General features: G+C 54.2%; 1 protein-coding gene across 4 annotated transcripts; it reads right to left on the reverse strand.

The window, feature by feature from the left end:
- On the reverse strand, positions 1–14,230 carry ELAVL3 (ELAV like RNA binding protein 3). 4 transcript variants are annotated; one of them, XM_045853192.1, is made up of 7 exons: positions 13,850–14,230; positions 7,431–7,647; positions 7,058–7,161; positions 3,614–3,767; positions 3,220–3,445; positions 2,417–2,455; positions 1–871 (listed from the first exon to the last, which is right to left on the reverse strand). In XM_045853192.1, the coding sequence occupies exons 1-7, from the start codon at positions 13,856–13,858 to the stop codon at positions 520–522; spliced, it is 1,101 nt and encodes a 366-aa protein (XP_045709148.1). In that variant the 5' UTR covers positions 13,859–14,230; the 3' UTR covers positions 1–519. The 4 variants fall into 4 exon arrangements, with proteins under 4 accessions (XP_045709148.1, XP_045709149.1, XP_045709147.1 ...); XM_045853193.1 differs by having other exon boundaries at positions 1–850; positions 7,431–7,650; XM_045853191.1 differs by having other exon boundaries at positions 7,431–7,650.
- Positions 14,231–15,122: the final 892 nt, after the last annotated feature.

The following is a 15,122-nucleotide window of genomic DNA, read 5'->3' on the forward strand; positions in this document are numbered from 1 at the left end:
TTCCAGCCCCTCACCCTGTTCCTCACACTCCACCGAGGGGCTCTGGGCCAGGGATGCCCACACCCCTCTCACATTTTGCTTTGTTGGGGATTTTTAAACCTGTTTCCTCCCCCACTTAGGCTCACCTCAGCACTGGGGAGGCCTGGAGGAAACCACCAGCACCCCCCCAAAGCCATCCCACAGAGGGTGGTTGAGGGTTGGATAGGGGCACATCTCTGCTTTCTTTTTAGCCGAAAAAAGAAACAAAAACCATCGCCATGAACAAAACCAAGACGAGAGAGTGAACAGCCCAGCCTGGGGTAGGGGCAGGAGGATGGGGTGGGGGACCCCCAGGCACCCCCCATTGCCTGCAGACCCTCCCAGCCCGAGTGCTCACCCTGTGGCTTCCGCAGGGGTGCAGGGCCTCGTGCCGTTCATGGTCTGCCTGTGCTGTCTCTCTCGGGCCCCTTCTCTCTCTCTCTCTCTCTTTCTCTCTCTCTCTCTCTGCTGCCCGGGGAGGGTGGGGAGGGCGGCAGTGGCTCAGGCCTTGTGCTGTTTGCTGGTCTTGAAGGACACCTGCAGCACACGCTCGCCCAGGCGGTAGCCGTTGAGGCTGGCGATGGCCATGGCCGCTTCGTCGTAGTTGGTCATGGTGACAAAGCCGAAGCCCTTACACTTGTTGGTGGTGAAGTCGCGGATGACCTTGACGTTGGTGACTGCCCCAAATGGCCCGAACAGCTGCCACAGCACACTCTCGTCTGCCTCCGGCGACAGGTTGTACACGAAGATGCACCAGCCAGCACCCGTTGCACCCCCCGACAGGCCCACGCCCGCCAGGCCGCTCATGCCGTCGATGGCGATGGGCGAGAACCTGGCGATGAGCGACAGGGGACTACTTTGGGGGTCACGCGGGCTCTGCCCTGACCCCCGGCATGCCCCCGACTCTCCTGTGATCCCGTGATCCCTGATATCACCATGACCTCTGATCATGCCTTGTCCCTGAGACTCTTGTCCTGATCCTGCTGTGTCCTCCATCTATAATCCCACCCTCTGCCCCACTGGCTCTGAGACACCAGCCCCCAATCTTCACCATGACCTGCACCTTCTCCTGACCTCTGACCGTCCCTGAACATCAGGCCCTCACCCATGATCCTGCCCTAAGCCCCAAACTACATCCTGGCCCCATGACCTTCGGCTCTACTTGGCCCTTAGCTCTGTTGACCCTGACTACTTCCCTACACCCCTGCTACCCACTTTCCTTGGCATATCTTCCCCTCCAACTCCTGTTCTTACCCCTCTGACTCCATCCTGAGGCTGCCCTCGGCCACGCTGTCCCCTTTGTCCTACTGGCCACCTGGCCATGTGCCTGGTGGCCCACTCCAGAAGGGCAGCGCTGGGAGTCCAGATGTGAGTGTAGCCATTTAAGCGTCTCCCTCCTGTTATTCAGGACTAAGCACAACTGAACACTTCCTCTGACCCATAAGAGGGTCACCTCCTCCCTCTGCCCCCCTCTGGCCTTTTCCTATTTAAATCGTGCATTTACAGTCGGCTCCCTCTTCTCTAAAAGCTTTTGTTTTCTGTGGTGCCCCAGCCCAGAACAGCTCCCAGTACACAGTAGGCACATGGCTCCACTCAGACGGGTGGAGTCTTGGAATTAACTGCTCACTCCCTCCTCTAGGCCTTTGCAGGGGCCGCTCCTGCTGCCAGGGGCCCCACTTCCACTCTGCCGCTTCAGGTGGGCTGGGCCTCCTCTGGGCCCCATCACCCCTTCTGCCCACTTCTCCGTCCTCATCACTGTTCATCTATCTGTCTCCTTTCCCACTAGACTGAGTTAATTAATAACAGTAACAATAATCATAAAAGCAGCGACCTTTTATTGGGCGCTCACTATGTGCCAAGTACTGTGAGGGACCCAGTCCGGCTGGGCCACGCTGGGTACCCAGTCACAAGCCAAGCAGCCTCCACTCAGCCTGTGCGCCACAGCTCACGATTCAATACACTCGGGACCTTCACAGGGTCCAGGATGTGGACAATGTCGTGGGGGCCTTGAGGTTCATCCCCGACCACAGGGCAGAGTGGGGCAGTCTGTGACGCTCAGTAAGGACCACCAACAGTGGCAGGTGGAACTCAGGCTTAACATGGGAACCAGGAGCATGGCTGTGACCCGTGCAACACTGCCTGCCTTCCACAGGGCTGGAGAGGCCACGGAGAGGTCATGGACAGGGCTCCTGGGCTCAAATTCCACAGTAGCTCTTTGTAGGCATTTACTAGTCTCCACAGCCCCCAAATCTCTTAACGGACTCCCTGGCAGGGGACTCCCTGGCAAGGGATGGCTAAGATGGCTGTCCCGGGGGCAAGGTGGAGGGGGTATCTGTCAGGGCAAGGGTCCAAGGAGGGACAGCAAGGGGTGGGGGCAGTGGGGTGGGGGCACTGTTACCTCTTGACTCCGTAGGCCATGTTGAGTAAATTGTCCAGCCTGTGGAGCAGAAAGGGTGGTCACTGGTGGCCTCCAGGCATGTCCCGGCTGTGATGCAGGCCAGCTAGCCTGCCCTCCCTGCCCCCACCCTGCAGGCCAGCAGTGCCAGCCCTGCCCCCGCCGCCCGCTCGGCTGGACACTGCCTGGCACGGACCGTAGGCACTCCAGCACCGCCTCTCGCCGGCCCTGCCACGCCCTCATCCTCCCTCTCTGGGCTGCCTGGCCCCACTTGCCTGCCCCCACCCTGCCGGACTCAGGTCCCCAGAGAGGAGGGTCTGAGTCTCTTCACCACAGTGGCTGGGCTGGGCAAGGCAAGTGATAAGGCCACTCTGAGCTTCCAGGCCCCCGTCCGCCAGATGAGAAGACAAACCGCATTCTCATGGTGATGGTGCAGAATAAATGAGTGCGCCTGGCACGCAGTGAGCACTCATGAAATGTGCATGAGGAAGCTGAGGCAGACAACTGGAGTCACGTGCCAGAGAAAGGGGCAGTCCAAGTGGACCTGATCAGGTGATTCTAAACGCTGACAATGTCACTCATAGTGCCCTGCACATACCCAACACCTGCTGTATGCAAGGGCCTGGCCTCAGCGCCGGACAGAAGCCCATTTTTGCCTTTTGCTGCCCTCAGCAACTCTGGGATATGAGCCTGTGCTAGTGTCCCTCCACCCTGAGGGAATGGGGCTCAGTGAGGGCAGCTGCAAGCTTTGGGTCTCAGGCCTGAGGGTCTGGGGTGTCCAGGGCTAGGGGCAGCAGGGGGCTCACCGGAAGCGTTGTGTCTGATGGTGCAGGGGGCCTGCATAGCGCCGGGCCGATGACTGGTAAAGGTGAGTAAGCAGGGCCTGCCCTGTCTTCTGACTCGGGTTGTTGGCAAACTTGACCGTGATGGGCTCGGCGGCACCCAGTGGCTTCTGCCCATTCAGTCCTTTGATGGCCTCCTCGGCCTCAATCCTCTTGTCAAAGCGGATGAACCCCACACCCCGAGACACACCTGCCAGGAGTGGAGGGTGTCATGAGGACCCTGCCTCCTCCCAGATGATCCCCTCCTGCTCCCCAAGTCTTGCCCTGCCATTCTCCACTTCTCCACTTTGGTCCCACCACGGTGCCTCCACCCAGTGCCCCCACCAGGTGTACACCCTCCCCACCCCTGGGGTCTGACCTGTGACCTGGTCCACCAGGATTCGGGAAGTGATGATTCGACCGTATTGGGAGAAGAGCTGCTCCATTTCCTTCTGGCTCATGGTCTTGGGGAGCCCGCTGACGTACAGGTTGGCATCCCGGATGGACGCAGAGCTGGGTCTGGCATAGGACACCTGGGGGAGGGTCAGGTGGACATGTGTGAGGGGAACACCCATTTTGCAGATGAGGAGTGAGAGGCCACATACGAACCACCACTGAGTTGCAGAAATGCTTCATCTGTTTTCTCAACAAGTTATCTCAAGTGGTCACCACGTTTGCAGCCGACCAGGGCTTGGGGGAGAGGACGCGACCGTGGCCCTGCCTGCATAGAGTGATGGGGGACTTAGCACCTGAGGAGGTCAAAAGAGCCTGGTTTACATGTCTCCCTGAAGACCTCAGGGACTGTGTCCCTAGTTCATGCTCTCATGCTGGACATCCCATCAGCACTAATGCGTCCCACGCTTTCAGAAAGTGAGCCTGGGACACTGGCCCCTTCTTTTCCCAACTACACTGGGTCCCCGAGAGTCTTTCAGGTCTTTAGCCACCTGCCCAACCCTGACGGCTCCCAAATGTCCTCCCCCAGCACGAGCCTTGCCCCTGAGCTCTCTAGCGGGGTGACACCTGCCTCCAGTCACCTCAGAAAGGGGCCTCATGGCAGTCACTCTCAGTGCAGAGGCATCTGGTTTCCACCTTCCTCCAACTTGCTCCCACGCAGTAATGGCAGCTCTGTTCTCCTAGGTGCTCAGGACCCAGCCTCAGTTGTCCTTGACACCTATCTGACTTTAACACCGATATCCAATCTACCGGTCAGTCCTGTCGGCTCCACCTTCCTCATCATCCAGAATTTGAATACCCTCTCCCACTTTTGTCTCCCCACTCTGGCCCAGTAGCCACCATTGCTAACCCTGACCAGTACAGTAGCCTTCTGCCCTGTCCTCCCTCCCAACCTCACCTCTCGAGGCTGTTCCCACCACAGCAGCCAGAGGGCGCCCGTGAACATTTAAGCCAGGTCACATCCCTCCTCTGCTCAGAACCATCCATGGTACCCACCTTCTTCAAATTTCAAATCCTTCCCATGGCCCACCAGGCCATATACCACTTGCCTCGTTGCCCCTGGTCCTCATCTCCACCTACTTCCCCCTTGATCGCTCTGTTCCAGTTACACAGGCCTCCTTGTTTCCCAAACACCAGGTCCCGCCTCTGGGCCTTTGTGCTGGCTGTTCCCGCTGCCTAGAATTCTCTTCCCCCTTTTTCTTCTCTAGGTCTCAGTTAAAATGTCCTCCCTGTCCTCCTCCATCTGAGTTGGATCCCGAACCCTACCCCCATTACTCTCTTTCAAAACATTTCTCTTAGAATTAGTCATGTTTTAGTACGATCATTCGAATCATGTCATTAAGTATGGTCCAGCCCAACAATGAAACTCTGCAGCTGTTTAAAAAATGGTGGACATGGATATTGATTTCCCTGAAACAGTGGTGGGTATTGTGAAGCGGAGGGAAGAAAAAGTCCCTTTATAGAGCAGCCCGTGTTGTGCGACCCCCTCTCATTGTGCACATCAATGTCCTGGAAACTCGGCCGAAGGGTCCGCCCCCAAGTGCTAACAGGGTGACAGACCTATAGTTGGCGGAGCAAAGGGTGTCGTGAACTCCTCTCCCCTCTATTTCCTGTTTCTTCTAAATTAACCTCTAGGTAGATAGGGGTCATTGTCAAGGGTCTGGCTTTCGTTTGGAGCTGTGAGTTGTGAGGGCATGTTACTTCATTAGCAATAACTAATTAAAAAATTAACAAAATGGATAAATTGGGCTGGGGGGGATCTGGGGGCGGGTGCTCAGGGAGAGGATGGGGGAATTCTAATTAATGCCATTGTGCACACCAGGAAAAAGAGAAAACACATCAGTGACTATTATTTCTGTAATGATAATTAAAAATCACAGCCATGTCCTTCACAATTTTCATTCTCCCCTAGAGGTCTAGGAGCTTTGAGGGGTGAGGGCTTCTTTGGGGGTGGCTGGAAGAGGGAGGTCTGAGCTCCTGGGTGGGGGTCTGGGGTCAGGGGTCATGTGAGAAACAGAGTAGGTCTTCAGGGAGTTTCCTGTTCTTCCATGACGTATGCTAACCTGGGTCTCTCCCCTCCTCACCAGGAAGGTGCCTGGCACACAATGGGAGGCTGGAAATATTTTGGGCAGATCTGCTGGAACACCTAGTCAGGCCTGACCATACAATACAGCCCCCTGCCCCCCGGCAGACGCAGACACACACACGGCCACAGTGTGCTATCCGACGCATAGTCATGGTGGCTCCCAAGTGAGAGTGTAACACAAGGCCTTGACCACATTCATGGCAACTCTGAGGATCTTGTATAATTACAGTGAGAGCTGCAGGCACATGTCAAACTGCCACAAGCCCACATCACACACGTTCCACCCTGAATGGAGCACAGGTAGACATACCCGTACAACTTTACTGTGACACACAAACACCCTGTCACAGCCAGACACACCCACGAAGCCCCGCCAGGTCACAGCTGGAGTCACAGTGTGTGACAAAGTACCTGTCAAATAGATAGCACATCCCGAAAACACAGTAACATGCCCAAAGTCTGTAATAGCTCGACCAATGTGACGACAGCTACTTATATAGGCACAGTGTCCAACAAACACCGTCTCACAGCCTAGTGTCATACCCACACACAGGGTCTTGCAGTTCATCACTGGGGTCCACCCTCATGCTTGGGGGTTCTGGGTCTAGTTGGCCACGAGAGACCCATCAAGTCATGACCTCACCTCCACCCCAGGGAGAGGAAGAGATTCCTCTGCCTCTGTTCCCATGGCAAACTGAGAGTCAAATGGGTGTCTCTTTAGCCCACCTTCCCTCAGGGTTCAGGAGCAGATTTGTGGGGTGGAGTCCAGACACTCCAGACACTCTAGAGAGGGGAGTTTCCATGACAACCCCACCCCCAGGGAACATGGGCTCCCAGGGTCCCAGCTGCAGCTGCTGAGAGGGAAGGTTGTGGAGGGAGGGGCATTGCACAAAGGTCGGGGAGTGGCCCACCCCTAAGCCCGCCCTTCTAGACCTTAATTAGGCTCCAGATGGCATATGGGGCCCCACCCCTCCCCCATTTCCATAACAAGGGCAGGGAGGGGGCTGCCCACTGGACCCTGGTCATTCTCCTCATGCCAGTTTAGTGTGGAGGCTAATAGTCTCCCCACTGACAAGTGAGGAAACTGAAGTTCAGAAAGGCAAAGCCATTGGACCCTAGGCTGGCCAGCCAGGAAGACTTGGAAGAGAGATTTAGACCCCTTAGGGGATAAACCATGGAGAAAGATGGATGGCATGAAGGGGGTGCTCCTGGTGGGGACCGTCAGAATGGGTACTAATGTGGGGGTGGGGGGAGGCAAGCAGCACAAGGAACAAGGGCACCAACCTTGATGGTCTTTGTCTGCAGTTTGAGGCCGTTGAGGGTGTTGATGGCTTTGTCTGCGTCGTTGGGGTCAGAGTAGTTCACAAACCCGTAGCCGAGGCTCTGCCCTGTGGGAAGGACCAGACAATGACCTACTGCCCTGGACCTGCCAGTATCTTTCCTGACCCAGGTGCAAGAGGCTGACCACCCCCAGGATACCTTAGACCCCAGGCAAGAGTCCCACCTGTCCCATCAACCCTGAGACATCTCACCTTGGGCAACTCCTTTCTCCCAATCACACCTCAGAAACCTCCAGAGTCCCACCTGGCCCCGTTACACTTGTACTACTGAGGCTATCGCCTCTGTCCCCCACCTCCCCACCTGCCAGAAGCCCCACCTGTGATCTTGTCCCGAACCAACTTGCAGGACTCAATGTCACCAATGCTGCCAAAGAGACTCTTGAACTCATCCTGGGTCATGTTCTGGGGCAGGTAGTTGACGATGAGGTTGGTTTTGCTGTCATCAGTGGCTCCATTTGTACCAAGGAGTGGCCCATTGGGCAGGGCCGGGCCGGCCGGGCCCCCTGCCACCTGAGACTCCATGGCCCCGAGTATCTGCTGGAGACAACAGGCCATACCCGCTCACGGCCCAGTCCCCAGAGGACCAGGGGAGTAAGGAGGGGCTCAGTGGTGAGGGACCAGTCATGTCTGATATGGGCTTGAACATGGGGAGAGGACAACATATTATTCTAATAATCCCTCCCACTCTGAGCACTGAACAAAGCACTTAACATATAATTTTACTGTGAAAAATTCCATATATAAATGCCATATATGCCCTTTTGTATGTTTGCCTGTTTGTCTAAAAACAACTTATGTATTTCCATATTAATAATAAAATATACATCTTTATCTTCAGAATAAGAAATATAACATTTTTATTAGTTTTGAAGCCCTCTCTCATATGCCCCTCCCTCCCCCTGTACTTCCTTCCTCCCACCGAAGGCAATTCCTATCCCAAATGTGCTGACATTTCACGCATAAACTTCCCACTGGGTATTTACCCGCAGTTTTCCCACTAAGCTTTTTTTTTTCTTAAGTATAACGTAACACCTGCAAATAATGACAGTTTTCTTTATCTCTAGTCTATACCTGTTATTTACTTTTCTTTGTCTTAGTGCAGGGGCTACAATATAATAGTGCCTTCCTTATTCCTGATTTAAAGGAAATGCTTTAGACATTTCACAGATAAATATGATCTTCACTCTAGGTTTTTTGTAAACGGCCTTTATCAGGTTAAGAATGTTTAATTTTATTCCTAGCATCCTAACATGATATAATTTTTAGAATAACGGATGAAATTTTATTCAATGTTCTTTTTCTAGATCTATTTTTTAATAGAAATACACTGGACATATTCATATTAGTTTCAGGCATACAACATAATGATTCAATATTTGTATATATTGTAAAATGATCACCCCAATAAGTCTAGTTACCATCCATCACCATACGTAACTACAAACATTTTTTTCTTGCAATGAGAACTTTTAATATCTATTCTCTTAACAGCTTTCAAATATATTATACATCTAATTTATATCTAAGGATCATATTAATAAGAATTTTAAAGCCACATCTGGTGCAGAAGGGAGCAGTGCTGGACCGACTGGTGGTGTCTGTCGTGAGCATGGGAAGGTGAAGTAGACAGCATTTCATTAGGTCTTGTCTTAGGACATGGTTGGTGAATAGGTTGCCCTCACCTGAAAACTCAAATCAATTGGTAGGGTCTTCAAAGAGGGATGAAGTAAGACAGATCTGAAGCCACATCCAGTTTCAGTAGTGAAGACCACTGATTTATTAGCAATGTCTGCTGTGGCCACAGAATCATAAAGAGTCAGCAGGTACACACAATCTCAGCCACCCCGATCCAAAATACGATATCATAATTGTTCCTAAATAGTGTGCCCTATATGCTAGGCACAGAGCAAAGCCCTCTACAGGCAATTTCTTTTCTTATTCACAACAGCCTTAAAAAGAGGAGGGTTTTATTCTCTCTGCTTAGCAGATGTTAGGGACTAAATGCTTGTGCCCCCCCCCACCCCAATTCATATGTTGAAACCCTAACCCCCAAAGTGATGGTGTTTGGAGGTGAGGACGTTGGGAGGTAGTGAGGTCAGGAAGGTGGAACCCTCACAAATGGGATTCGTGCCCTGTTCAAAGGGACAGGAGAGAGAGCATCTCTCTTTATACCACATGAAGATACAGCAAGTTCACAGCTGTCTGCAAACCAGGAGGTGAGCTTTCACCTGGAACTGAGTCAACCAGCACCTTGAACTTGAATTCCCAGCCTCCAGAACTAGGAGAAATAAATGTCTGTTGTTTAAGTCACCTGGTTTACGATGTTTTTATGGCAGCCTGAGCTAAAACAACAGATAAAGAAAGTGAGATTCAGTGATGTTTGTAAAATTACCAAAGACTATTCAGCCTATAAATGGTGGAACAGGGGTTTGCACATAAGCTTTTCTGATCCAGACTCTGTATTTTCAACTTCTCCTGCCAGCCTAGTGCCAGTTCTAACATTCCCAGCTCTATTTCCTCAGGTATGCTACTTAATGCTTCTGGGCCTCTGCTCCATTTGGCTGAAAACTTCAAATTACTGTCACAGCGGCTTGGGAAGGATCTAAAGCCACAGTGCAGACGGAAAGTGGTCTGGGATCACTTAGCCATGTCTGCCATGGGCACAACCACAAGAAGTGGAAACAGGTTTGTCACACCCACCATCCCTGCCTCATAATCCTGCTATTAATAATTGTCCCAGTCCATTGAGCGTCTACCCATGTGTTAGGCATTGGGTGATGGGCTTCAAGGTGTCATGTCACTTATTTCTCTCAACAACTTTTCAGCCCTGGCCAGGTAGCTCAGTTGGTTAGAGTGTTGTCCTGACATACCAAGGTTGCAGGTTTGATGCCTGGTCTGGGCACATAAACAATCAACCAACAAATGCATAACTAAGTGGAACAACAAATCGATGGTTCTTTCTGTCTCTCTCTTTCTCCCTAAAATTAATCAATTAAAAACATTAAAAAACTCTCAATTTTGAAAGACAGCAACACATTATCCATTTTTCTTTTTTTTAAGATTTTATTTATTTTATTTTTTAGAGAGGGAAGGGAGGGAGAAAGAGAGAGAGAAAAACATCAATGTACGGTTGCTGGGGGTCATGGCCTGCAACCCAGGCTTGTACCCTGACTGGGAATCGAAACATCATCCATTTTTCAAGTGAGGAAACTGGGCTCAGAAGTGTTGAGGGATATAAATGAGGGACTCTATTTCAAACCTGTTTGACTTGGACTTCAGAGCTATTTTTAATGACTGTGGCCAATGCACTGGGGCAGCTCTGCCCATTGTAGCTGTGTGTCTTCAGGGATAAGCTTAGCTGTTCTTTGGTCTGTTCCTTCCTTTCCATTTATTTGTATTAAAAGGATGGCACAGAAACTCAACTCCCCTGCATCTCCAATAGGCTGAGATTGGCTGCCTGGAGAATTATTCTGAAGCCACATCCAGGCTGAAAAGAAACATGCACTGGGTTGATTAGCAATGTCTGCCACAGGCACCTGCAGGGAAGTAGTAATACATATTCCACAGATCTGCATCCTGTCTCCATGTTACTAATATTTTATTAATAACATGGCCATGTATTGAGTGCCTGTTATATGCCGGAAAAAATTCTTTATGTGAGAATTTCTAGGCAAATCTCCAAATATTGAATGTTAGGGGCTCTTTTCTCCATTTGACAGGTGAGGAAATTGGGTGTCAGTTAAAGGTAGGATTTGTATATGGTAGGGCAGCAGACAAGTGATAGACCAAAGCTTCAAATCCAGGGTTTGAACGCCAGAGCCCACCTTCTTAATGAAAAAGCCAATAACAGTAAAAATAATAATAGTAAACTGAAGCTGAGCATCCACCCTATGCCAGGCCCCCAGCATCACTTGTATAAACACACTGCGTTGGCTGAGTTTCCTACTCATTCAACAAATACTTACTGGGTGCCACCATGTGTGATAGCTGCTGGCCTCCCCCTCCTCACTATGTGTTCTCTGACACTCACATCGCCTCTCTGGGCTTCTGTCCCTCTACTAAAGGAACAGAGTTCACCCATATATGGAGATGGATTCTGAATTCCTCCCCAGGCTCAGTGAAACAGTTCTGCGATCAGTTGATAATGTCTGCTATGGGAGCCTGACAAGCTTTCAACAGTACACAGGACATACCAGTTTCAGGTTTCAGCTTTAGAATACCTATTATGTACCAGGCTCTGAGAATGCAAAGTTTTCACTGACTTTCCACAAACCACATGGAAAGGTGGAATTACCTTCTCCATTTCTCAGATGGAGAAACTAAGGGACAGAGGTTACCTGTGACTTGCCCAGGGTGACTGGGTGAGGTGGTGGTGATGCATTCAGGGTTTGACTGCTGATCAGATAGATAACTCCAAACCCTACTGGGTTACAGGTTCCCCCTACCCCAAATGCTGTCCTCAACTTGAAGGGAGTTAAGAGTTGAGTGGGGGTTTTCTACCTGGGATCCTGAGCTTCAGCCTGCGAATCTCACCACCATCTGTGCGAGGGCTTAGTGGGATCAATGTCGCATATATTTCCTCCGTGGCTGAGCCATCTAAGCCACTAATGGGGATCAGATTGGTGGAGATCACACCCACCCTGCTCCAGTCCGCAGCAAATGTGTGGCCTGGGATGACACGGGGATCACAGGGACTTTGAAAGCTGTCCCAGGCCAGGGATGGAGGGGTGAAGTCAGTGGGGCAGAGGACCTTGGATGGATAGGCAGATGCTGACTGGAAGCAATGGAACCTTCCCTCCCACTCTGCAGCTCTTCCTCTGGGGATCTCTTCCTCTTTTTGTTTCTCTATCTCTTTCCCCCCATTTCTCTCTTTCCCACTCTGTTCATTTCTCCCCTCTGAACCACTCTTTATCTCCTCCTCTCTCAATCTTTGTCCAACTCTTGCACCACTGAATACAGCTGGCATAGGAATTTTGCAGTAAACATACCTATGGTCACTCACTGTGTAGACCCCCCAGTGTCTGATCCACTTGGCCCCCAGCTGTACCCTGGGGCCCCAGTCATAGCGACAGATGTCTGGATACCGGTGACAATAGGGCATTGAGCGTGGTAAGGCTGAACGACCACGTGGTGCTAACTGAGCCTCTCACTTCTGTGCGCATCTCCCTCCATGCAGGGCTCTTACCATCTCAGTTTATCCCCTCACTTCCTCCAGCCTGTCCCCATGGGGGTCTCAGCCTGGGTGCCCTCCATTGGAGTAATCAAGCCTCCAAGGCCCTCCGGTGACCTCTGACCACACCCTCTCCTCTTTGTGCATCACTTTCCCTTTTTCAAATGAGGAAGCAGATCAGAGGAATAGATGTAGGGGTTCTGAGGGTCCTCAAGAAGCCACAATCATGTTCCTGGACCTGGGGGAGCAGTGTGAAGCTCAGAGAGGGGAAAGAGTTGGCTTGAGGTCACACAGCAGGAAAGTGTAGCCTCTAGGGCCTCATTCCTCAGAGCCAGGTGGGCGGGTCCCAGGGTCCAGGAGGGAGTGCTGAGCATCCCCCACACACTGTGCTCGCCAAGACTCGAAAGAGGCTCAGAAAGAGACACAATGCATAGAGACATACACAGAGAACCGAGAGACTGGAAGAGCAGAAGAAGGAGGCCCGGGCGCCGGGACCAGACAAAGGACGCGCGGTGGCGCGGGGAGCAGAGTCGCTCGGCTGGGGCGGGGGAGGAGCCGAGGTGGGGCTAGAACTGGCCAGCCCCGCCCCCGGGAGACGCCTGGGCTGCCTAGTGGAAATCCGAGGGCTCGGGCGAGGCCGGGCCCCCAGGGCCCTGGGGGCGGGGCCTAGATGGGCGGGGCGGGGCGTGGTCTAGCCGGGCGTGGCCGCGCGCTGGGGAGCTGACCAGCTCCGTGGCTGCTGAAAGCACGGGAGCGGGGCGAGTAGAGCGGGCGGGCAGGCGCGCTCAAGGTCACCCCGAGGCCCAGAGCCTTGGTGGGGTGGGGCTCCTGGACTGGCCTAGGGGGCCTGTCTTGGTCCCTTACCCCATCCCCGGGGAGGCGAGGGCCCAGCCGGCGGGAAGCCCCTGCGCCGTGGGCCCTCCCCTCCCCCACCCCGCAGCCCTGGGCGCCCGCGCGATGCTACGGCCCGCGAAGAAGCACCGAGAAACAAAGAGACGCGGCAGCGGCGGGCCCGCGGGGCCTCTGGGCGCGCCCCCTCCTCTCCCCTCCCCGCTTGCCGCAAGGTCGACTGGCTGGAGGACAAGACGCCCGGATCCCGGGCGCGGTCGAGGCCCGGGGAGCGCGATCCGACGCCACCCGCTCCCCGGGTCTCTCAGGAAAGGCTTGCCGCCTTGTCCTGGCCCAGTACCAGTGATTGGGGCCCTGCGTTTGCCTGGGAGGCCTGCGGGGTCCGGGCCTGGATATAGGAGGTATCGTCCGCCGCGGCGGCACCTCCCCCATTCAGACTGCTTGAGGGGGGCAATCCAGCTCCCTTGGCATCGTTAGGATGCCCCCTGAACTGCAGCTTGGCTCCTTAAGGCCTCTCAGGCCAAACTCTAAGCGTCCTCAGCACTCTGGGCGCGGCCCTGTCCACTCTCAGGCCCCGAGGCTCGGTCCTACCCCCCCGCAACCTGGGCCTAGCTAGGCCTGGTCCTACCCCCCCACCCTCCATCTCCACGGAGCCTGTGTCTAACCCCTTCCTGACCACCCGACCAGATTCCCTCTTAAAGACAGGGGAATACCTACAGTGACCATTCTTGTGTGCCCGGCGGGCGCGGTCCGTGTTGAGGGCGGCTCTGAGGGTCGTGCACTCCTTAGGGGGCACTCGATGCTCACGCCCGGGTCCTACCCGGGCGGCCTCAGGCGCGACCGCTGCAAACGTGTCGGTGAAGGCGGCGGCTCCCTCGAGGGCCGGAGACGGGCCCGAGCCCGGGGGCGCGCGCGCGCGCGGATAACCGAGCCCCGGATAGTCTGCGGGCGGCAGAAGATGAAAAGGAGCGGGCGCGGGACTGAGAACGCCCCCTGCGCGGCCCCGCGGGGCCCGGGGAGTTTGCGCTTCCCAACGGAGATCGCGGCGCTCAGCCTTTCGCCGCTGTCCCTCAGCCCGGCCTGTCCGGTTCCGGGTGCTCAGTCCTCTCCCCTCGCCCGCCCTCCCTCCCACCCTTCGGCCCGCGCAGCGCGCTCCGCGATCTGGGCCGCGCAGCCGCCGCCCCCAGCCCTTTATATCAGCAGCTGCCAGCGCCACGGTCGCTCATTGGCTGCAACAACTGAGCCCCACCTCCTCGCGGCGCCCGACGGCGCGGCAGGTGGAAGCGAGCGCGCGCTGGGCCGGACTAGCTTCCTGGGGATTTATGTCGCCAGATTTGGGCCCTTTCGCCCCCGAGGACTCTGCTTCCTGCCCTGGCGTCCCTTTTCGGGAGGGCTTTCTAGTTGGAAGACAGGGCGGCTCACAGATTGTACAATTTTTAGGAAGTGCAGTCTACTAAGAGAACTGGAAAGTGACCAGGACCCAAGACTTAAATGGGCAAGGGCCTGGCTCCCCAGATTTGGCCAAGAGAGGAAAGTGGAGATGGCTGGGGACCTAGCCTGAATGAAAAAGGAACTGGAACCCCGTGGGCTAATTCTGTGTAGAGTCCAAAAGCTGGTGACTGGCACCCCACAGTTCGGGGATACTCGGCACTTGGCACTGCTACAGAGGCGGTAAAGAGGTTTGGGGTTTAGGATTCCAAGCAAACCCTGCTGGTCCCCTGCAGCCCCGGGAAACCACTGGGCCTTCTCAGACACTTTAAACTTGGGGTGGGCATATCTGCCCTTAAATATACTGGCTTTCCGGGCTCATGATTGGTCCATCTGCAGAGTATGCGATAGAAGGTGGTGCATCGACCTTTGGCACATCTTTACGTCGAGGCGGCCTTCACAAGCCACTAGGGCGGGACAACTTCTAGGCTTCAGCACCACAGACAGCAGCCTGACAGCCTTGTTGAGGACGCTGCAGGCAGCGGAGCCAGGAATCCCTAAA

The sequence above is a fragment of the Phyllostomus hastatus genome, unplaced genomic scaffold, assembly GCF_019186645.2.
Source record: "Phyllostomus hastatus isolate PE091 unplaced genomic scaffold, TTU_PhHast_1.1 phas_contig_98, whole genome shotgun sequence".
Taxonomy (NCBI): Eukaryota; Metazoa; Chordata; class Mammalia; order Chiroptera; family Phyllostomidae; genus Phyllostomus; species Phyllostomus hastatus.